Source organism: Mobula hypostoma, chromosome 25, assembly GCF_963921235.1.
Source record: "Mobula hypostoma chromosome 25, sMobHyp1.1, whole genome shotgun sequence".
Lineage (NCBI taxonomy): Eukaryota > Metazoa > Chordata > Chondrichthyes > Myliobatiformes > Myliobatidae > Mobula > Mobula hypostoma.
Window position 1 is genome coordinate 12,032,472 of NC_086121.1, and position 24,096 is coordinate 12,056,567.

The window sequence follows — 24,096 nt, forward strand, 5'->3', positions numbered from 1 at the left end:
ATATTCTGCAGTTAGGGAATATAGCAAATATTAATGAAGACCACCAACCAATCTTCAGATCTGAATATGGATTGTAGGTTAAATTTAAAATGCAGCTTGGAACAGGAAACATCCAATTGACTTGAGATATCTGTATATGCATGAATGCAAACAACACCCCATTGCATGAATATGACTCAGAGACCACAGTAATTAACACTCATTTTGGGTGTGTTGGTTCAAAGATACAGGCATTTGAAAAATTACATGGAACTCAGAAGAAGTGTTATGAGGGCATTGTAACTATAGAAATTGTCCTGTTACCTTTGTTCTTTAAAATGTGCTGTAATGTTGGAACAGAGCATTTCTCTCTCTCTCTCTTATGACTCCAAAGTCTGTCAGCTTGTGTGTACCCCAAATAAAGACTATTATGAGTTTTATATCTACCAGCTGTGTCTGTGACCTTGTCCACGGTTACGACAGTGGCATCAACATACTGCAGCTCAATACCCCAGATTTCATCCATGTGGATGGAAATTTCCATTAGTAAATTATGAAAATCAATTGCGATATACTAGATCTGAATCTTTCTCCGTAGGGTACAGAATGGCAAAAAAACTGTTCCCCACTTGCATGAGCATAATTATCTTCTGTATTTTGCTTGAACAAAATTAAGGCCCACTTGAGACTGCTCAATTAGCTCAGCTTCCTTTTTTTTGTTTAAATGTGCTAAATAATATCACCTCTGTCACCATGAAAGATTGGTGTGTCCTCCACATCTCTGATAAATTACACCATTGACAGTGACAGATGAGTCTTTCTTCAGAAAGTTAAACTTCTATTGAAATACCCCATCAAAAGAAATAAGCAATAAATAAATACAAGGGGTTTGGCAGATATTGGAAATCTTGAGCAATACACACAAAATGCTGGAGAAGTTCATCAAGTCAGGCAGCATCTGTGGAGCATCTTGATGTCCCTTTATCAGGACATCAAGAGTCCCCGTGAAATGTCCTAGCCCAAAGCATCGACTGTTTCTTCCCCTCCATAGATCTGCCTGATAGTACCCTAAGCATCTTGTAAGTGCTGCGAAAAAACAAGCAAAACTCGTGACAAGTCTTTAGCGTAAGCAAGGCTTGCAATGCCTTGTGCTTAGTGCACATGCTGTTGTAGCTGTATTTATCCCAGTGTGCGTGTGCAACAAGATTTTAATTTTACGTGTAATCTGAGATTATGAGAGGAATGCATAGCGTTGATGGTCAGCATCTTTTCCCCATGGTCGTGGTATCAAAAACAATAAAGCATGGGGTTAAAGTGAGAGGAAGGAGATTTAAAGAGGATATGAAGGGTAAGATTTGTGCATATGGAATGGCTGATATTGGACTGCACTACCAGGTGAAATGACGGAACCTATTAGAATCTAGCTGACACTGGTAATCCTAATAGAGGCAAATAAAATTAGTGGAGATGGGCTAAACGGTTATCAAAGGTTTGATGGGCAGAAGGGCATGATTTTTGTCCTGTACGACCTTATAGCTCTACCAACCGATGTATAATCAGAAGTTTTATTTCAGGAACAGATGGGACAAATTAGCAATTCTTGACAAAAAGTTGCAACATCCACATTATGGCTCAGGTATACAAAGTGCTCGTTACAAGCAGGAGGCATTATAATTGTATCAAGCAACTACTCGTATCAAGGAAGGCCAGCCAGGTGGAGTATTATATCATTTTGACCAGAAAGTCCTATCCACCAATTCCCACTTCAACTCTGCTTCCCACTCCCATTCAGATATGTCCATACATGGCCTCCTCTACTGCCATGATGAGGCTAAACTCAGGTTGGAGGAGCAAAACCTCATATACCGTCTAGGTAGTCTCCAGCCCCTTGGTATGAACATAGAATTCTCCAACTTCCGGTAATTCCTTCCCCCATCCCCAGGTCACTCTGCCCCCTCCCCCAGCTGCCTATCACCTCCCTCATGGTTCCGCCTCCTTCTACTACCCATTGTGTTTCCCCTATTCTTTCTTCACCTTTCCTGCCTATCACCTCCCTGCCTCCGCTCCCCCACCCCTTTTTCTTTCCCCTTACTGGTTTTTCCACCTGGAACCTATCAGCCTTCTCCTTCCCACCCTCCCCCCATCTTCTTTATAGGGCCTCTGCCCCTTCCCTCTACAGTCCTGACGAAGGGTTCCGGCCCGAAACGTCGACCAATCTTTTCCACGGACACTGCCCGACCTGCTGAGTTCCTCCAGTGCGTTGTGAGTGTTCCATCCACCAATATATTGGCTGAAAAGATATAATTATCCATTAAATCATGTTTGGTTGGGGGAATGAAATGAGGTGCAGCCTGTGTCAATGGTAAATCTTAATTCTTAGCCCTTTAATCTTAATTGGACTCATTCAATGTCAACAGTCAAAACTACAGCCAGAAATGATGCAGGTAACATCATGGGTTTGAATAATTGAACAACAAAGGTAAAAGGGTCAAAAATGACTTTGGATAACAGAGTGTAAAATAAGCCAGTGCACTTGACAACCACACTCTTCCTACCTTTCTTTCCCGGTGAAAACAGGAACAGTATTTCCACCATGTTTAATTAGATCATGGCTCATCTCTGTCCAGCACTGTCCCATACCCACAGCCAGTTTGCAAAATCAAATTCAATTTTAAAATGTCGTCATATGAAAGTCTGGTATTCCCTACAGTGACCATGAAACTGTCACATTGTTAGCAAAAACACACTAAATGCTGCAGGATCTCAGCAATTCAGGCAGCATCTATGGAGGGGAATAAACAGTTGACGTTTCGGGTTAAAACCCCTCATCAGGTCTCGGCCCATACATCAACTGTTTATTCCCTTCCATCGATGCTGCCTGACTTGCTGACTTCCTCCAGCACTTTGTGTGTCCGTTCTTCAAGATATCCAGCATCTCAAAGGTTTCAAAGGTACCTTTGATGTCAGAGAAATGTATACAATATACATCCTGAAATTCTTCTTCTTCGCAACCATCCTCGGAAACAGAGGAGTGCCGCAAAGAATGAATGACAGTTAAACGTTAGAACCCCAAAGCCCCCCTAGCTCCCCCTCCCATGCATAAGCAGCAGCAAAGTAACAATCCCCCCCTCCCACACCAGCAAAAAAAGCATTGGCGCCCCCCACCGAGCACTCAAGCATGCAGCAAAGCATCAATAAAGACACAGACTTGCAGTACCCCAAAGACTACTCATTCACCCCGTAATTCGACATACCACAGGCTCCCTCTCTCTCCCTATAAGTGAGAAAGAAATGTCCCTATTTCACAGCGAGAGGGAAGACATAACAAACAATTCGCTGATTTGCGATGTTAAAAGTCCGTTGCATTGCTTTTTCCGAGCTCTGTGCCCAAAGAACTTGGGTTTCTGGGCACACAGCTAGAAGTCTTGCGTCTCCCACGACACACCGATTTCGTTCAGAGGCACTGACCCTGAGTCCGCCCGCCTCCAGAACCACAAAATCCCGAAACTCCGAAGGTGCGCTAATCTTCTAGGCCGCATCCTTGGTATATCGAATAACAGCCAGATGTGAGACCTCGATTGTGGGTCCCATTCCCGCAAAGAACCAAAATCAGCGTGCAGAATCTCTTGTGTTTACGATACAAAACATTTTCCTCTTGGAGTCAGTGAATGTTTGTCAGGATACTCTACTCAGTGGCCACATTGTTAGGAACCTTCTGTACCCAATAAAGTGTCCGCTGAATTTATGTTTGCAGTCTTCTGTTGCTGCAGCCCATCCACTTCACGGTTTGAAATATTGTGCATTCAGAGATGCTATTCTTCACGCCATTGTTGTAATGGGTAGTTATCTGAGATACTGTTGCCTTCCTATCAGCTTGAACCTGCCTGGCCATTCTCCTCTGATCTCTTTAATTAACAAGGTGTTTTTGCCCACAGAACTGCCACTCACTGGATGTTTATGTTTTTTGCACCATTCTCTGTAAACACTAGAGACTGCTGTGCATGAAAATTCCAGAAGGTCAGCAGTTTCTGAGATACTCAAACCACCCCGTCTGGCACCAATGTTTCCACGGTCAAAGTCACTTAGATCACTTCCCCATTCTGATGTTTGGTCTGAACAACAACTGAACCTCTTGACCATGCCTGCATGCTTTCATGCATTGAGTTGCTGCCACAAGATTGGCTGATTAAACATTTGCATATCTGAGATATTTTCCATTAACAAAGCTAATGGCATACTGGCTTTCATAACAAGGGGAATTGAGTATAAGAGCAAAGAGGTCCTTCTGCAGTTGTACAGGGCCCTGGTGAGACCACACCTGGAGTACTGTGTGCAGTTTTGGTCTCCAAATTTGAGGAAGGACATTCTTGCTATTGAGGGAGTGCAGCGTAGGTTCACAAGGTTAATTCTCGGGATGCCGGGACTGTCATATGTTGAAAGATTGAAGTGACTGGACTTGTATACTCTGGAATTTAGAAAGCTGAGAGGGGATCTTATTGAAACATATAAGATTATTAAGGGATTGGACACGCTGGAGGCAGGAAGCATGTTCCCGCTGATGGGTGAGTCTAGAACCAGAGGCCACAGTTTAAGAATAAGGGGTAGGCCATTTAGAACGGAGTTGAGGAAAAACTTTTTCACCCAGAGAGTGGTGGATATATGGAATGCTCTGCCCCAGAAGGCTGTGGAGGCCAAGTCTCTGGATGCTTTCAAGAAAGAGGTGGATAGAGCTCTTAAAGATAGAGGAATCAAAGGTTATGGGGATAAGGCAGGAACTGGATACTGATTGTGGATGATCAGCCATGATCACAGTGAATGGCAGTGCTAGCTCGAAGGGCTGAATGGCCTACTCCTGCACCTATTGTCTATTAACAAGCAGGTCTACAGGTGCACCTAATAAAGTGGCCAATGAGTGTATATTACAGTGAGATCTAATAAGCAATTCAATTGTTGCGGACACCATTAACTACCAGTTTCCTGACTTGAAAAAATAAGGGAGGGTCACTCTGATGGTGTTGTATATTCGACCTTCGGTGGTGAGTGGGAATTGGAAGAACAGATTTGTAGGAGATTTGTAGGGAGATTTGGCTCCTGTTCTGGTGCTGTTTTTGATCCAGCGCCCAGTGTCACTGAAGAACACAACTCTGCTGCTGTTGCCTTGGTAAACTTTAGGAGTCGTTGAGCATTCTGCCGCCTGGTGGCAGTACTGTGCAATTATCCGTCATTATGTTGCTCTTGAGGGCAAGGCCTGACTTTATTGCTGCAAGAACAGCTGAGAGGCCAGTTAAAGAAAGTGAAGAGAGTGAAAAGAAACTGGATCTCTGCCAAGTCATTCCTCCCTGGGCATTTAAATACCACTGAGAAAAAGGAGAGAAGGGAGAGAACGATCTATTGAGCCGGGTGAGGAAGACATCAAGAAGCCATTTTAACCTGTTCAAGTCACCCATGAAAAGTACCAACCATTCGTAATATTCATAAAGGATTTATTAGGAAATACTGATACAATGGGAATATATTAAAGTCAAACACAACTCACCCAGAATAAATAGACCATAAGATGATTTCTCAAATGTTTTTTTTTCTAGATATAAACAATATATTATAAATCATCGATATATGCTTAAATATATTAAAAATAAGGTGCAGCTTGTGAAAAGCACATTCAAACAAAAATGCTATCAAAAAGGCCTTTAGATACCACTTTTTGAAGTTTATACTGTACAGCAGCACTGGGGAAATAGTATTTTTTAAGAAATATCATCACAAAAATGTCACATCATTTCACACAATACACCTGAGCTATGAGTAAGTTGGTAAATAGATGTTGAAACAGATACAAGCATTTAGGACACATCATTATTACAAGTCATAGCCTTGGCATGCAGGAATTTTAAACTTCAAGAAGCATTTTGCTCAGGAGACAGATTCTACCACTGTGTAACGATAGCCTCAGTTAATCTTAATGTATCTGCTGTATGACTGTTCCCCTCTTCTCGAACCCGATCATGAGTTAGCAATTTGCACAGACTCCAGAAACTACATTGTGGTTTAACTTTGAATAAGGAATTCTATGCAGAACTAAAGCACCCTGATGTTATTACTGAATGTAAGTAACAGTTAACAGTCATGTTAAGGTAAAGAACAGTCAGTGTTTGACGGATTTGCCTAACCTGCCTTCAGCCAACATTCCTCAGTTGTATACACTCAAAACAACAGAGAACAAGAGCAATAACCTTGGCAGTGACTAATTAGAGGACGATTATTAGGCAGATCAATTGGCTTCGGCCACCTTTAGTCTACACGTTCTCCAGCGATGTTGAAGGGTTTCGGATGGTCAGAGCAGTAGGTCGTTCATTACCACACACGGCACTTCTTGGCAGGGTGCATTGCATTGCCCCTCGAACACTGGAAGGCCTCCGCGAAAGCTTCGAAGTTTTGCAGGGAACCAATGACTCTGCAGAGAGAGGACAGAGAAAGAGCAAAACTGCATTTATACGGTTCCTTTTATGCCCTGGACAACTAAACACTAATGAATTAAAAACGCAGGAGGTTCTGAAGGTGCTGGAAATCCAAGGCAACACACACAAAAACTCAACAGTTCAGGCAGTATTTAAGGAGGGGAGTAAACATACGATGTTTCAGGCTGAGGCCCTTCATCGGGCCCTGAAGGGTCTCAATCCAAAACATTGGCTTATTCTCCTCCATAGATGCTGCTTGATCTTCTGAGTTCCTCCAGCATTTTGTGTGTGTTATACTAATGAATTATTGCACCTTAACATGAAAATAGCTTCAAGCAGATCAAATTCCACAGGCAATCGATGGCAGATCATCCACTATCCCTTGATCACTGACAGTCTGTAATGGACACACTCTTTCTCCCCGGTTGCCCTGGGCACAGATCCCAGTCTATCAGCCATAACTGGCTGCGGAGCACAGGACTCTCCCTTTTTGGAATGGGTTTGACAGCCAGTGGGTCCAGTTTACTGACTGTCAAACTTCTCACTATTATTGATTATCCCTTAATGACTTTGGCAGACACTAACAGACACATTTACTTAAGACCGCTACTGAAAAGTTAAAATGTTAAAAACGTAAAATGGATTTTTCTCAGTAAGGACCTAAAACAAAGGAATACCGCTAAAAGACAATTTAAAAACTTTTAAACCAACTTGGAGACTAGAAGCTGCAATGCTGGAATCTGGAGCAAGGAATAAGCTACTGGAGGATCTCAGGGAAAGGGATGGTGAACGTTTCAGGTTGTGACCCTGCACCATTCCTGATACTGGGTCACGACCCGAAACATCGACTGTTCCTTTGTCTCCACGGATCATGCTTGACATGCTGAGTTCTTCCGGCAGTGTTCCTTGCTTTAAGCCAGCAAGTTTGCATACAAGTTCAAGTTTATCATTCTCCAAACAGCTGATTTCCCCCAGTTATTCTAATGGGACTTCTGTCCTTGTGTCAGGTCTAACCTGGTGAAGACACAGGCTTCACAGCATAATTTGCACCTGCAAATGCGATCTGACCTGCTGAAAATTTCCATCATTTTCTGTTTTTTGGTTTAGGCTCCCAACTTCTGTAGTTTCTCATTGATTTCTGCAGCCTATTCATGAGCAGGTTCAGGTGAATCTCGATGGAAGATCTCCCATGTATTATTCTCTGGTTTAGTGATGTTTTGTTTGGAATAAATACTGGCCAGAGCTCTGGTGAAAACTTCCTACTCTTCTTTGAAAGAGTGGAATGGGGATGTTTTTGCCTCCAGTTGGGAGAGTGAACACAGCCTCTGCTCTAATTGCTCATTAGAAAGGCAGCTCCCTTGATTGTTTGCAATCCCCGTGCATTATAAAGGAATTGTTTGTAGGGTTGTTCGCCCAGCCTGGAGGTAAAGTCGCAAACGTTTCATTACCAGTCGAGCTGACGTCATCAGAGTGTTGTTTCTGCTGAGTGCCCACACTTATATTGGTCTGACTTGTTGTTCTGATTGGTCAGCGGTCATGCAGATCGCTAGTTTCCACTGGGTCCTGGCTAACCGGGTAGCCGAGTGATCTCCGCTGACCCGCACCCCCGGATATCAGTCGTTGTGAGCATTGGTTTCTCAGGGGTCCACAGCTCAGGGGACGCGGGCCAGTGGAGATCGCTCAGCTATCCAATTGCCCGGGATCTGACAGAGACTAGCGGCAGTACTACAGCCAACCAATGAGAACAATGAGTCGGATGAATACTTGGCAGAGGCAACACTCAGTTGCACACGGATGCTGTCATCTCGACGGGTGATGAAACGTTTGCGACCTAACCTCAGGCTCGTGAACAACCCTACAAACTACAGCCAACCTGAGCTGCCAATTTCCTCTTTCATTTCATCATGAAGGAATGCCAGCATGGACGTAAGCTCAAACTTCTCGAACCCTCAAACTTCAAGTGAAAGTACCGCAACTAAACCAGAAATGGAAAAACAATGCAAGGGAAGTAAAACCTGAAAATGCTAGTGACTGTCAGCATATCAGGCAGCATCCATGAAGACAGTGGCCTTTCATTAGAAGATGCTGGCTCAAGCCTATACTTCTCTCCAAAGATATTGCTTGATTTATTGAGAATTGCCAGCATTTCCTGAATTTCAGATGTGCAATTTTTCTGCTTTGTGATGCAAAGGAAGGATTTATGATTTGTCCACTGGAAATGGGGTTGATGTATGACCAACGGGTCCTGTTTTTGCACATTGCTGTATATTCTTTGGGTACCCAGCCAATGTAACGATTAATAGCATTAATATGTAATTCTAGTAGCCAATGCCCTCTGTATTGTGCTCGTTTACTCGAAAGAAAAAATATCATCAGATTTGGCAATACCAAAAGTGATCGATAAGTGATAAAGAACATCTCTTGTCAGAACTGTGCAAAGGAGCACACTACCAATATCTACAGCAGCAATTCACTGCGACTGCAACTGGGTATATCCTTACGACGGACCACCATGCGAGGTTGTTGTATTTGAGGGTATCCAACACTGACAGTGAATGATTATCAGGGTTTAATTTATGGAACATAAAACATGACAGTAAAAACAGGCCTTTTGGCCCAAGATGTTGTGCCAACTCTCAGCCCTCCATGTTTCATTCATTCTTGTGCTTATCTAAGATTCTTTTAAATGTTCCCAATGTATCTGCCTCTACCACCACCCCTGGCAGCACATGTTATGTAAAAAAAAAACTGCCTTTGGCATCACCCCCCCCACCACAATTTCCTGACAACACCCTAAAGTGATGCCCCTTGTAGGAACAACACCTTATATTCCGTCTGGGTAGCCTCCAACCCGATGGCATGAACATTGACTTCTCAAACTTCCGCTAATGGCCCACCTCCCCCTCGTACCCCATCCGTTATTTATTTATATACACACATTATTTTCCTCTCTCCTTTTTCTCCTTCTGTCCCTCTCACTATACCCCTTGCCCATCCTCTGGGTTTCCCCCCCTCCCCCTTTTCCTTCTCCCTAGGCCTCCTGTCCCATGATCCTCTCATATCCCCTTTGCCAATCACCTGTCCAGCTCTTGGCTCCATCCCTCCCCCTCCTGTCTTCTCCTATCATTTTGGATCTGCCCCTCTCCCTCTGCCTCCCACTTTCAAATCCCTCACTCACTCTTCCTTCAGTTAGTCCTGACGAAGGGTCTCGGCCCGAAACGTCGACTGTACCTCTTCCTAGAGATGCTGCCTGGCCTGCTGCGTTCACCAGCAACTTTGACGTGTGCCCCTTGTATTAGCAACTTTTGTCCTGGGGAAAAAAGTCTCTGGCTCTCCACTCTGTCTACATTTCTTATCATCGTTGTTCACCTCTTATCAAGTCACCTCTCATCCTTCTTCACTCCAAAGGTTTAGCTTGCTCAACTCATCCTCATAAGACAAATTTAGGCAAACATCTCTTTTCCCTCTCTCTCTCTAATGGTTTGGGGTCAATTAAAATTTTGTTTAAGCCTATTTCTCAGCATCACCTTTTGCATTTGATACATTGAATCTACAACACTGGGAAATGCCATTTAGCTCGAATAGCCCATTTTGGAATTTACCCTCTTCTTTAGCTACTTCCCACTCTATTTTTCCTAACCTCACTATTCTGTCTCCCCCTCCTGACTCATCAACATCATTTATATGATTTGCCTCTGCTGCTCCAGGAGTTCCATTCTGACCACTATTCCAAATTTTCCTTGGCCTCCGCACTGTGACTGCATCAAAATTTTGGTTGAGGTCCAAAACTCAAGGCTTGGACCTCAACCAAAATTATTCTCGTTCCATCAGTATCTGCTTATTGTCAGTTCAGTCCAAGGTTGCAGTCTTTCTACAGGGTCATAATTGCTATTTTAATATCCAAGTAAAGAATGATACTCTCCATCCCCCGGTCAGATAACAAATGCATTCAAGTATGCCCAGTCCCCCAGCAAGTGATCCTGACAGATAGCAGACTATGCTAAATTAGTAGCTGAAGTGAAAAGGCAACCAAGATAAGAAATTAATTAAATTCCACAACACAGAGTCACCCTGTAACATAAATCCAAAGGTTGTACTGTGTGAGCAATAGTCACATACCTGAATTTCAATGGGGTGTGAACCTCAGTTTTAATGACCTGGCTGGCATACTCAGGTCTATATGATCCACACCATACCTGGAGAACATACAGAATGCAAGTGTCAACCAGTCACTATATATAAGGCAGCAGTTTGTATCCTTAAGCACATGATGAAAATGCATTAGGCAGGTGAGTGTAGATATACTGCAAGCAAAATTATAGTTTTAAATCTGTTAGGAATTTTGCTGAACATGCTAAGTCACCTGTCAATCTTGCATATGTATGAAAGACAGTTGTGTGCTTCGATCAAGGACAAGGCTACTATGCTACAAATATGGAGCTTAGGCGCTTAGCCTCATATACACTCACTGCCTACTTCGTTAGGAACCTCCTGTACCTACTAAAGTGGCCACTGAGTGCATGTTCATGGTCTTCTGCTGCTGTAGCCCATCCACTCAAGGTTCAATCTGTTGTGCCATCAGAAATGCTCTTCTGCACACCACTTTTGGATATTTGAGTTACTGTTTACACAAAATACTCTGCAGATGCTGGGGTCAAAGCAACACTCACAACACGCTGGAGGAGCTCAGCAGGTCGGGCGGCATCCGTGGAAATGATCAGTCGACGTTTCGGGCCGGAACCCTTCGTCAGGACTGTAGAGGGACGGGGCAGAGGCCCTATGAAGAAGGTGGGGGGAGGGTGGGAAGGAGAAGGCTGGTAGGTTCCAGGTGAAAAACCAGTAAGGGGGAAAGATAAAGGGGTGGGGGAGGGGAAGCAGGGAGGTGATAGGCAGGAAAGGTGAAGAAGGAATAGGGGAAAACACAATGGGTAGTAGAAGGAGGCAGAACCATGAGGGAGGTGATAGGCAGCTGGGGGAAGGGGCAGAGGGACACAGGGATAGAGGAAGTGGGGGGGAGGGAATTACCGGAAGCTGGAGAATTCTATGTTCATACCAAGGGACTGGAGACTACCTAGACGGTATATGAGTTATTGTTTTCTTCCTGTCAGTTGAACCAATCTGGCCATTCTCCTCTGACCTCTCCCATTAACAAGGCATTTTCACCAACAGAACTGCTACTTACATAATTGTTTTTTTTTGTTTTACACACCATTCTCTGTAAACTCTCTGGAATTTAGAAGATTGGGGGGGGGATCTTAGTGAAACATATAAAATGCTAAAGGGATTGAACAGGCTAGATGCAGGAAGATTGTTCCCGATGTTAGGGAAGTCCAGAACGAGGGGTCACAGTTTGAGGATAAAGGGGAAGCCTTTTAGGACCGAGATGCGGAAAAACTTCTTCACACAGAGAGCGGTGAATCTGTGGAATTCTCTACCACAGGAAACAGTTGAGGCCAGTTCATTGGCTATATTTAAGAGGGAGTTAGATATGGCCCTTGTGGCTAAAGGGATCAGAGGGTATGGAGAGAAGGGAGGTACGGGGTTCTGAGTTGGATGATCAGCCATGATCATACTGAATGGCAGTGCAGGCTCGAAGGGCCGAATGGCCTACTCCTGCACCTATTTTCTATGTTTCTATGTTTCTAACTCTAGAGACTGTTGTGTGTGAAAATCCCAGTTTCTGAGATACTCAAACCACCCCATCTGGCACCAGCAATCATTCCACGGTCAAAGTAATTTAGATTACATTTCTTCTCTATTCTGAAGTTTAGTCTGACCAGCCAATGAATCTCTTGACCACGTCTGCATGCTTCTTATGCACTGACTTTCTGCCACATGATTAGAAATTTACATTAACGAGCAGGTGTACCAGGTGTAACTAATAAAGTGGCGTTTCATTTTTGATCCTTTGGTTCTTCCAGGAGTCAAAAACTTAATTCCAAGATTTCAGTTTATTTTAGAGTACAAACAAACATACAAACGCTAAGCAAACTAAATAGCAGTCTAAGAAATGGTGCTCAGAGGGGAATTAATGCTAATGGGTGTAAGACAAGGAATAAAGATGGTGCTTCTGAAAAATGTATCACTTTTACAGATAAGATATTCCTTATAAGGAGATAAGTTAGTTAATAGGCTACATAATTACATCAAGTGGGTAATATGCTAATACTTAACCAATGAAAAGTGAGAAAGGTGATAACCATTAGTTTAGCTGCTATGCTGCTTTCTGCCAATAAATGGGGAAAAATACATGAGTTTGTTAAAAAGTACAAATCTTATAAGAAGGATTGTTAAAGAAACCATGGTTTCCAACAGTGGCCACAGAGTGTATATAAAAACCACGGACTAGGTAAAATGTCCAAAACTCACATCGTTATTTCCCCACTTATTTACATCCAATTCAAGAGCATCTTCATTCTGCTAGCCTTAAAAAAAATGAGATTGTAACCCTTTCCCCTCATACTTTCTAAGCTATCACAAACTGAACGCCTGCCTTCATTTTACCTGTGCAAAGTTCAAGAAAAAAAGTTGTTTGTGCGTCAGATTCAAGCCAGGTAGTTTGACTTCTCCTCTTCTCTTCACCCACTTCATATAGGCCTGGAAAACACACAGTGAAGTCTCTAAAACCAGTCCATTCCATCAGACATGACAAGTTACTAGGTGAACAGAAATTGATTGTGGGCTCTCCAGACAGGGAAAAAAACAGACTTATTTTCTCTATACCACGATCTTGCAAACTGCCCTCATCACTGAGTTAACCTTCAGCCACAAGGTGATTACAGCGTGTTTCCTTTCAACAATTCGGCAACATAATTCATCTAGTGGAGCAATATACTCCACGTCCAATGGTTCAATGGTTCCGTTTAACATCAGAGAATGTATACAGTATACAACCTGAAATTCTTACTCTTCACAGACATCCATGAAACAGAAGAAAAACTCCAAAAGAATGAATAACAGAAAAGCATTAGAACCCCAGAGCCCCCACCCACAGCACAAGCAACAGCAAAGCATCAACCCGTTCTCCTCCCCCACTTATTCCAGCAGAAAGCATCACCCCCCTCACCACCCACCATGCAAAGAGAACAGGAACTAGAGTGCATTAAAAACCACTGTTCGTCCCAACAGTTCGACATCCTATAAGCTCTCTCTCTCATTAACGAGGGAGAAAGACGTGTCACCCGTTCCACGATGAGAGGGGAGACCAACAGCTCGCTGTTTCAATGTTACAGACTGTAGAAACGCCTTTTTTTTGAGTTCCCCTGATTCAGGAATCAGCAGCAAACGCTCTCTCACGAGAGAGAGAGAGAGATAGAGATATATAGAGAGATAGATAGAGAGAGAGAGAGAGAGAGAGAGGTATCGCTTGAGTGCAGGGGCCTCCGACAGCCTTAGTGTTGACACATAATAAGATATTTTGATATCAGTTACTTTCTTATCCACATATCTGATTTCATCCAAACTTTTCTTTGTCACTCTTTCTCAAGAAACCATTTAATTCTATGATTCATTGTTGATGTCACTGGATGGGCCAGCATTAATAACTCATCATGAATTGCCTGTTGGAAGATGAAGATGAGCTGTTTTCTTCAACAGCTTCAGTCCTTTTGATGAAGATACTCCCCACACTACTGTTGGGTAAGGGTTGAGGATTTAGACCAACCGACAGAGAAAGAATGGTGATATTTTTCCACATTAAGATGGAGGAAAACTTGCATTATTACACATTCCACAACTATGAACAATCGGCTCCCAAAGAGGAGGAAGTTGGTATCACAGCAAATAACTTGGTTGTGCTCTCACATTTAACTACATTCTAATTTCAAAGTTTAAAGTTCAAAGAGGACCACAATCTTGTCATGATTTGGAGGCTTGCGTGCCTTAACGACCCAGAAAGCTATGCTGGCTGGGGTCAAGGCTTTATGCTTCAGCTTTTTGGTAGGGTCACCCATGCCGAACAGGTCAAAGGGTAGAGGGCAGACTAAGAGTGGTCCACCAGTCCTCCTGGTTTGGGGGTTCAGCTCAGGGCTAACAGCCCTGACTAAATTGTTAAAGCAAAATTGTTACAGAAACAGCAATATAGAATCCTTCTACATCTGAGTGTGATGGTATTCCTGAGTTTCCACCCGGGACTTGTGTGACTGACAGTAGTGAAAACCGAGAGGAAGCTACTGACATGATGAAGGAAGCCCTGACCACCCCAGAGATGGAGGACCTTCATTGCTGCCTTAAACACCAGCGGCATAACAGGCAGTAATTTTAATTGATGTATACACCCCTATATGCTACCATGAGATTCATTTTCTTGCAGGCATTCCACAGTAGAACAGAGAAGTACAATAGAATGAATGAAAAACTACACAGAAAGGCTTTCAAACAACTGGCGTGCAAAAGACAAACTGTGCAAACACAAAAGAAACCCCAAATAATAAATAAATAAATAATACTGTGAAAGTAAATTGTAGAGTCCTTGAAAGTGAGTCCACAGGTTGTGGAATCAGATCAGTGTTGAGGTGAGTGAAATTATCCACAGTGGTTGAGGAGATGAAGGGGAATAACTGTTCCTAAATAGGTTAGATGGCATTCAAGATACCTTTCCAGCTAGATAGTATTCAATATATTTTCAATGGTTTCTTTTAAACACTATAGAAAACACTTTTTCACTTTGGCTAAAATGAACTAGCTATAGAAAACCTGGGTTTTTCTGTCATTCTTCAGGCACTGTGGTAGTAAAGGATGGCAGGGTGGAGATACGTCTCTGCCAAAGGAGGTGTAAGGCACTCCTTCCCTCCGCTAGCCTGCAGGCCACCCTTGGACAAGGTGTAGCACCTGCTTACCCCGTGATCAGGGTCACATAAAGCCATGGGAGCAGGTGATGGATGGTCACATCAGCAGCTGGCAGATACCACAGGTACTGGTTATCCGACCACCGATGCCAGGCAGACAATCTCTGGACAGCATTGTTAATGGCTGGGGTCACCTGTCTTATAAGGACTCTGCCCGGAAGAAGGTAAGGGCAAACAACTTCTGTAGAAAAATTTGCCGAGAATAATCATGGTCAAAGACCTTGATCGCCCACATCATAGGTATATGGTGATGGTAGTGCAGTACTGTGCAAATGTCTTTGGCACATATACAGTAGTCGTAGCTAGGGTGCCTCAGATTTTTGCACAGTGCTGTACAAACTTTGTATATTGGCTAAAATAGGAAAAAGAAATAAGAATACTTAGCTTTGTATTAGCTCAGTAGTATTATGTGTTATTTGGTAACTAGAAAGATAATATACAGTACTGTGCACTCGTCTTATGCACCCTTGCTACATACATGTGCCTCAGACTTTTCAACAATACTGTAGGAACAGTTTCAATTTAGAGATAGAATTGGATAAGTGCTTCAAGAGAAATTATTTGAGGCACTATAGGGAACAAACAGAGCAGATTCCTCTTTCATACGGATACAATAGCCTGGATGCCTTCCCTTTGTGATATTTCATTCTGAGACAACAATCATGTTCAGCTAGAAGTGCCATTCAACTTCATGCCTCCTGAGATCCCCACCATCTTCAGCCAATTCTATTTACTTCTCATGATATTAAGACCAGGCTGAGAGCACTAGATGCAGCAGAGAGTATTAGGACCAGATGACATCTCAGCTGTGGTTCTGTAAACTTGGCCCGGAACCAGACTGTTTCATCAGATTTACAACAACGGGATTCCATCTGACAATCTGGAAACTTGCCCATCTACAGTGCTGTGCAAAAGTCTTAGGCACATGTAGAAAAAATTGTAAAGCAAAGATGCTTTCAAAAATAATGATTTGAAAACTTTCCAAGTATCAAAAATTAACTATAAAGAGCAGTAAACAGCTAAAGGGGAGGGGGCTGTGTGGAGATACGTCTCTACCAAAGGAGGTGTAAGGTGCTCCTTCCTTCTGATAGCCTGCAGGTCACCCGTGGGTAAGGTTTAGAACCTGTTTAACCCCCCTGATCAGGTTCACATGAAGCCATTGGAGCAGGTGGTGGATGGTCAAATGTGCAGATCACAAGTCCTGGTTATACAACCACTGAAGCCAGGCAGACAGTCTCTAAAGGATGTTGATAATGGCTGGAGTCACCTGTCTTGTAAAGACACTGCCCAGAGAAAGGCAATGGCAAACCACTTCTGTAGAAAAATTTACCATGAACCATCATGGACATGACAGATGGAAGATGATGATTGCCCACGTCTTACGACCCGGCACTTGGTGATGATGGCGCAGTGAAGTCCAAGACAAATCAATATTTGGTGTGACCAGCCTTTGCCTTTAAAACTGCATCAATTCATTTAGGTGTATTGTCATGAAGCTTTATAAGAAAATTGGTGGTAGGTTGTTCCAAACATCTTAGAGAACTTGCCACAGTACTTCTGCAGACTTTGGTTGTCTCACTTGCTTCTGTCTCTCCGGGTAGTCTCAGACAGCCTCAGTGATGTTAAGATCAGGGCTCTGTGGAGGCCGTACCATCTGAAACCATATAAAAAATCTTGAATGCCCAAGAATTTTGCTCAGTACTTTATGTCCAGAAGAGCAAGAGAAATTCTATTGGGCTAATTGCCACAAATCAGACCTCTCAATCTGCCAGCAAAATGATAGAAGGTGTAGTTGAAAATGCTAATAACCCTCCCTTATTCTCTAATCATCTGCTCATTGAATCACATGTTGGGTTTCAACAGGATCACTCAGCTTGGGAACACATCACAGCCTTGGTCCATGCATGGGCCAGAGCAATTCCAGAAGGTGAAAATGATGGCTCCTGAATAAAGCCTGCCCCACCTTCGAGCACATTTACATGGAGAGATGCCACAAGAAAGCAGCATCTATTATCAAGGACGACCACCATCCATCTTTAGGGCTCCATCTACAAGGCCAGAAGAATCAGCTGTTCAGTCAATGACATAGTCCAAGCTTTCATGAAACTAATGAACATTCAAGCATTGGCTTGAAATCTTTCTCTCCCAAAGTGCTAGATACCCCATCAGCAACAAGGACAAATCTAACCACATGCCCCAGATATCCAACGCATTATCACTGCGTATTCCCCTTTCTTTTCACATCCTGGGGTCACCACTCACCTGAAGCTCAACTGGACTAGTCACGTACAGTACTGAGCAAAAGTCTCAGACACCCCAGATCTTTTTATATGGTTTTAGATGCTATGGCCCTGATCTCAACATCATCAAGGGTGCCTGGGATTACCTGGAGAAACAGAAGCAAGTGAGACAGCCAAATTCTGCAGAAGAACTGTGGCAAGTTCTCCAAGCTGCTTGGAACAATCTATAAGTCAAATTTTCTTATACAACTGCACAGCAGTGTACCAAGAAGAATTGAGGCAGTTTCAAAGGCAAAGTGTGGCCACACTAAATATTGATTTGATTTAGTTTTTTTTCTAGTTACTGTTCTTTGATATTTAGAAACTTTTCATTTCATTATTTTTGGAAGCATCTTCACTTTACAGAATTTTTTTACATGCAGCTCAGACTTCTGCACAGTACTGTAAATGGTGTGGTTACAGGGAAGGGCACAGGTTGGGCATCCTGTGGTCTGCTTGTGAATATGAAGCTTAAAATCAACGCCTTACCTTGTATGCCTGTCTGATGCCTCCATTGTCTGCAATATTTTCACTCAAAGTGTTGATCCCACTTACCTGTGTCAAAAAAGAATTGTCTAGATGAAATGAATTATTAGGCTATTGTCGTAGAAGAATAAAGCTGGCAGCTATGAAAAACGCTCTTATTTCTAATTCTGTCCTCAGTTATTTTGTCTCTGAGAGATGCACAGTATCGTTCCTTGATCAGAAGACTGACAAGACAGAGATTTATGATCAAAAGGAGTGAGACTTGTGAGGCTGGAAGTGACTGATGTCAGTATTAGAGAACAAGAGCTGCCACATTTTTCATGATAACCTTCCAGCTTCTCCTTCCACTGGGGGTACTAAAGGATTTAAAATAAATGGGCTGTCTTTATTAAAATGACAAACACAGAAATTTAATCTGAACACAACAAGCACTGCTTGATCCAGGGAGCAAAGTCATTTCTAACTTGCTTGTTTTGGCTTGTCCCAGATTGTGGACAAAGCTGAGAGACACAAGAAACTGCAGAAGAGCTCGAACCTGCAGCTACACAAAAAGTGCTGGAAGGACTCAATGGATCAAATGGCAACTATAGAGACAGATGGACCACCTTCATCCAACTTCATCATTGGGTGCCACAGTAGTGTGGCGCTGTTACAGCTCAGGTTGTTGGAGTTCAGAGGTCAATTCTGGGGTACTGTGTAAGAAAGTTTGTGCATTCTTCCCATGTGCGTGTGGGTTTCCCCTCATAGTCCGAAGAGGTACTAGTTAGTAGGCTAATTGGTCATCGTAAATTGTCCTGTGATTAGGCCAGGGTTAGATCGATCAGTTGCTAGGTGGCACTAGCTGGGTTGCTGGGTGGGAAGGGCTCTATTTCTAAAATAAAGCTAAAGATAAACATGGAGAATGGAAGTCAGGGGGAGATAGCCAGTGTAAAGAAGTGGAGGGGAAGCAAGAACTAGCAGGGCAGATGATAAGGCAAAATTGCAGTCAGTGGAATGAGTTAAATTGTAACAGGGGGACAAGATCGAAAAGGGTGATGAATACAGGTCCAAAGGTGTTATATTTGAATGCACACAATATATGGAGTAAGGTAGATTGTCTTGCAGCGCAGTTAGAGATTGGCAGGTATGATGTTGTGGGCATTGCTGAGTCGTGGCGGAAAGATCATAGTCAGGATCAGAAGATGTAAAATCCTTGTGGGTAGAGTTAAGAAACTGCAAGGGCATACATACAAACAAGAGGAGAATTATCTCAAATATATATATCAATAACAATACAAACAGAAAGTGAAATAGACATTATCAAAATCATACATAGTATTAAGCTAATATGCAGTATATAATAAAAAAGAAGACAACTAATTCTCCTCTTATCAATTCATGGAGAGAAAAAAATACTTTAAATTTTTAAATGAAAAAAAAACCCACTATACTATACGAGGGAAGGAAAAAAAAAGGACTGGGTAGTCCATTCTGAGGATATGACAAAAAAAAGACTTCCTGATCAAATCTAAAACTTTGAAAAAAAATAATTGGAAGAGTAATAAATCAAATCAAATGAAAATATTGAATAAAAGGTCGCCAGATTTGCTCAAATTTAAAGGATGTATCAAAGGTCCGACTTCTTATTTTCTCTAAACTTAAACAAGACATAATGGAGGAAAGCCAATAAAAGACAGTAGGTGGATTAGAATCCTTCCACTTCAATAAAATGGCTCTCCTAGCCAGTAAGGTCGAAAAGACTATCATACGTTGAGCGGAAACAGGAATATTTCCTGCTTCCGATGGGATAATCCCAAGATTGCCGTAAGTAAATTAGGTTGTAGGTCCAGATCCAAGACTTTTAATAACGTCTTAAAAACATCTCTCCAAAAATTATCTAGCTTTATGCAAGACCAAAACATATGAGTTAAAGTGGCCACCTCAATATTGCATCTGTCACAAATAGGATTGATGTTGGGAAAAATAGTTTATCCTTTGACATATGGGCCCGATGCACTACCTTGAACTGTATCAAGGAATGACAGGCAGAAATAGATGAGTTATTAACCAAACAAAAAATTTTACTCCATTGATTATCTGAAAATGACTCTTGAAATTCCAGTTCCCAAGCATGTTTAATTTCATCGTTAGATATCATTCGTAAATTCAATAACCGTTTATAAATCATAGCTATCAACCCTTTTTGAAGTGGTTTAAGCTGAAAGAGAGCATCTGTCATAATAGGTGGATAAGCAGAAGGGTAATTTGGCAGCAAACCAGGTAAAAAACTAATTTGTAAATATCTAAAAAAGTGTACATTAGATAAATCATATTTATCCACTAACTGAGAAAAAGACATTAAACAATCCCCTAAAAATAAATCTGAAAATGTTGTTATTCTCTTGGTTTTCCAAATTAAAAAGGCCTTATCCAAAATTGATGGTTTAAGAAAATAATTGAAATGGATATTACTAGAAAGAACAAAATTATTTAACTCAAAAAATCTACGAAACTGAAACCAAATTCTTAATGTATGTTTAATAATGGGATTAAAGTCTTGTCTACTGACCTTAGAAAACAAAAAGGGAAGAGGTGCTCCCAGTAAAGAGGCCAAAGAGAACCCCTTTGCCAAATTTTCCTCCAAATCCAACCATGAAGGACATTCATGTATGTCAATAATGAATCCAAAAAGTAATATATCGAATTTTAATTGCCCAATAATACATTCTAAAATTTGGCAAAGCCATACCACTGTCCTTTTTTAATTTCTGTAATAAGGGTTTACTCAATCTAGGATTTTTATTATTCCAAATGTAAGATAAAATTATAGAGTCTATTCTGTCAAAAAACGTTTTAGGAACAAAGGAAGGAACTGCCTGAAAGGTATGTAAGGATTTCGGTAGAACTTTCATTTTAATAGTATTAATTCGACCTATTAATGATAACGTCATAGGTGACCATTTAGAAAGCATTTGTTGGGTGTAATCGATTAATAGGAGAAAATTATATTTATACAGGTCCTTAAAATTTTTAGTAATCTTAATACTAAGATAAGTAATTTTTAGCAATACTAAAAGGTACTTGATGATATTGATCCAAGTAATTATTAATGAGAAATAACTTACTTTTAAGTAAATTTAATTAATATCCAGAAAAACTACTGAATTCAGAAAATATAGGTAACATAGAAGGAATAGATTTCCTAGGATCTGAAATATAACTACCGGTCATCTGCATACAATGAAACCTTGTGTACTTTGTCCCCTCTCTTAATACCCTGAACAGTATTGGAATCCCGAGATGCTCTTTTTAAATCAATAAAGAAAGAAACTGCAAGGGTAAAAGGACCCTGATACAAGTTATATACATGCCTGCAAACAGTAGCCATGAAGAGGGCTACAAATCACAACAGAAGATAGAAAAGGCATATAAAAAGGCCAATGTTGCAATAGTCATGTTTTCAAAATTCAGGTAGATTGGGAAAATAAAGCAGAAGAAAGGAAACTATTGGCCAGATAGACTGACCTCGGTAGTTGGGAAGACGTTGGAGTCGATAATTAAGGATGAAGTCTCAGGGTACTTGGAAGTATATAATAAAATAGGCCGTAGTCAGCAGGGTTTCCTCAAGGGATGTTCTGTACTTGGATTTTCAGAAGGCCTTTGACAAGGTGCTACACATGAGGCTGTCTAACAAGTTACGAGCCCATGATATTACAGGAAAGATTCTAGCATGGATAAAGCGGTGACTGATTGGTAGGAAGCAAAGAGTGGGAATGAAGGGAGCCTCTTCTAGTTGGCTGCCAGTGACTAGTGGTTCCACAGGGGTCTGTGTTCGGGCCAATTCTTTTTATGTTATATGTCAATGACTTGGATGATGTTATTGATGGCTTTGTTGCAAAGTTTGCAGACGACATGAAGATTGGTGGAGGGACAGGTAGTTTTGAGGAAGTAGAGAAGCTACAGAAGGACTGAGAAAGATTAGGAGAATGGGCAAAGTAATGGCAGATGGAATACAGTGTTGGGAAGTGTATGGTCATACACTTTGGTAGAAGAAATGAAAGGTTGACTATTTTCTAAATGGAGAGAAAATACAAAAAACTGAGGCGTAAAGGGACTTGGGAGTCCTTATGCAGGATCCTGTTGAATGAAGAATGCAAATGCAATGTTAGCATTCATTTCAAGATGACTAAAATAGAAAAGCAAGGATGTAATGTTGAAACTTCATAAAGCAATGTTGACACCTCACTTGGAGTATTGTGAGCAGCTTTGGCCCATTATCGTAGAAAGGATGTGCTGAATCTGGAGAGGATTCAAATGAGGTTTACGAAAATGATCTGAAGGTTGAATGGCTTGTCATACGAAGAGAGTTTGATTCTCCGGGCCTGTATTCACTGGAATTCAGAAGAATGACAGGTGACCTCATTGAAACCTATCGAATGGTGAAAGACCTTGATAGAGTGGATGTGGAGAGGGTGTTTCCTATAGTGGGAGGGTCTAAGACCAGAGGACACAGCATCAGAATAGAGGGGTGCCCTTTTAGAACAGAGATAAGGAGGAATTTCTTTAGCCACAGAGGTGTAAATCTGTGGATTTTGTTGCCACAAGCAGCTGGGGAGGCCTAGTCTTTATGTATATTTAAGTCGGAGGCTGATAGATTCTTGATTGGTCAGGGCATGAAGGAATATGAAGCGAAGGCAGGAGATTGGGGCTGAGAGGAAAATTAGATCAGCCATGGTGAGATGGCGGAGCCTACCTGATAGGCTAAATGGCCTAATTCTGCTCCTATATCTTATGGTTTTATGGTCTTAGAATATAGGTGCTGGATCCCAAGGGAGGGATTTTGTAGAATGCCTACGAGATGGCTTTTTAGAGAAGCCTATGATTGAGCCCACCAGGGGAACAGGAATTTTAGATTGGGTGTTAAGTAATGATACAGATTTGACTAGAGAGCTTAAGTAAAGGAACCCTTGGGAGACAGTGATCATAATATGATAGAATTCACTCTGTAGTTTGAGAAGGATAATCTAAAATTGGATAAATCAGCATTACTGTGAAGGAAAAGGAATTACAGAGGCAGGAGAGGACAGCTGTCTAAAATTGATTGGAAGGGGACACCAGCAGGATGATGGTAGAACAGCAGTGGCTGTTGTTTGAGAACAATCCGGAAGGTGCAGGAAAGATACGTACATCCCAAAGATGAAGAAGTGTTCTAAAGGGAAGATGAGACAACCATAGCTGACAAGGGAAGTCAAATCACAAACAAGAGAAAATCTGCAGACGCAGGAAATCCAAATGCAGGAAAGTCAAAGACAGCATGAAACCCAAAGAGAGGGCATATAGGACTGCAAAAATTAGTGGGAAGGTAGAGTATTAGGAAGCTTTTAAGAATCAACAGAAAACAACTAAAAAAGCTATAAAAAGAAAAAGATGAAAGAAGAAGGTAAGCTACCCAATAAAATAAAAAAGGATTCGGAATGTCTTTTTTTAAGATATATAAAGATTAAAGGAGAACTAGAGTGAATATTGGACCACTGGGAAATGATGATTTGTAGTAATGGTGGACAAGGAACTGGTAGATGAACTTAGTAAGTATTTTGCGTCAGTCTTCACGGTGTAAGACACTAGCAGACTGCCAGAAATACGAAAGTATCACGGGGCAGAAGTGAGTGTCATTGCTATTACTAAGGAGAAGGTGCCTGGGAAGCTTAAAAGTTTGAATGTAGACAAGTTACCTGGACCAGATGGACTACGACCCAGGATAGAGATGGCTGAAAAGATTGTGGAGGCATTAATAATGATCTTTCAAGAATCACAAGATTCTGGAATTGTTCTGGAGGACTGGAAAACTGCAAATGTCACTTGATTCTTTGAGAAGGGAGGGAAGTAGAAGAAAGGAAATTATAGGCCAGTTAGCCTGACTTCAGTGGTTGGAAAGATGAGATGTTGGATTCAATTATGAAGGGTGAGGTTTCGGTGTACTTGGAGGCATATAATAAAACAGGCCAAAGTCAACATGTTTTTCTAAAGGAGAAATCTTGCCTGACAAATCTGTCATTTAATTGGATTTTC

General features: G+C 41.7%; 1 protein-coding gene across 5 annotated transcripts in view; it reads right to left on the reverse strand.

Moving 5' to 3' along the window:
* Positions 1–5,474: 5,474 nt before the first annotated feature.
* mmel1 (membrane metallo-endopeptidase-like 1) overlaps positions 5,475–24,096 on the reverse strand; it is a 144,321-nt gene continuing 125,699 nt past the window's right edge. For all 5 annotated transcript variants that reach the window (XM_063033037.1, XM_063033038.1, XM_063033039.1 and 2 more), the window contains 4 exons: positions 18,052–18,117; positions 12,942–13,034; positions 10,557–10,633; positions 5,475–6,433 (listed from right to left, as the gene is read on the reverse strand). In XM_063033037.1, the coding sequence (XP_062889107.1) occupies positions 6,334–6,433; positions 10,557–10,633; positions 12,942–13,034; positions 18,052–18,117 (336 nt within the window). In that variant the 3' untranslated portion in view covers positions 5,475–6,333. The remainder of the gene's footprint in view (positions 6,434–10,556; positions 10,634–12,941; positions 13,035–18,051; positions 18,118–24,096) is intronic.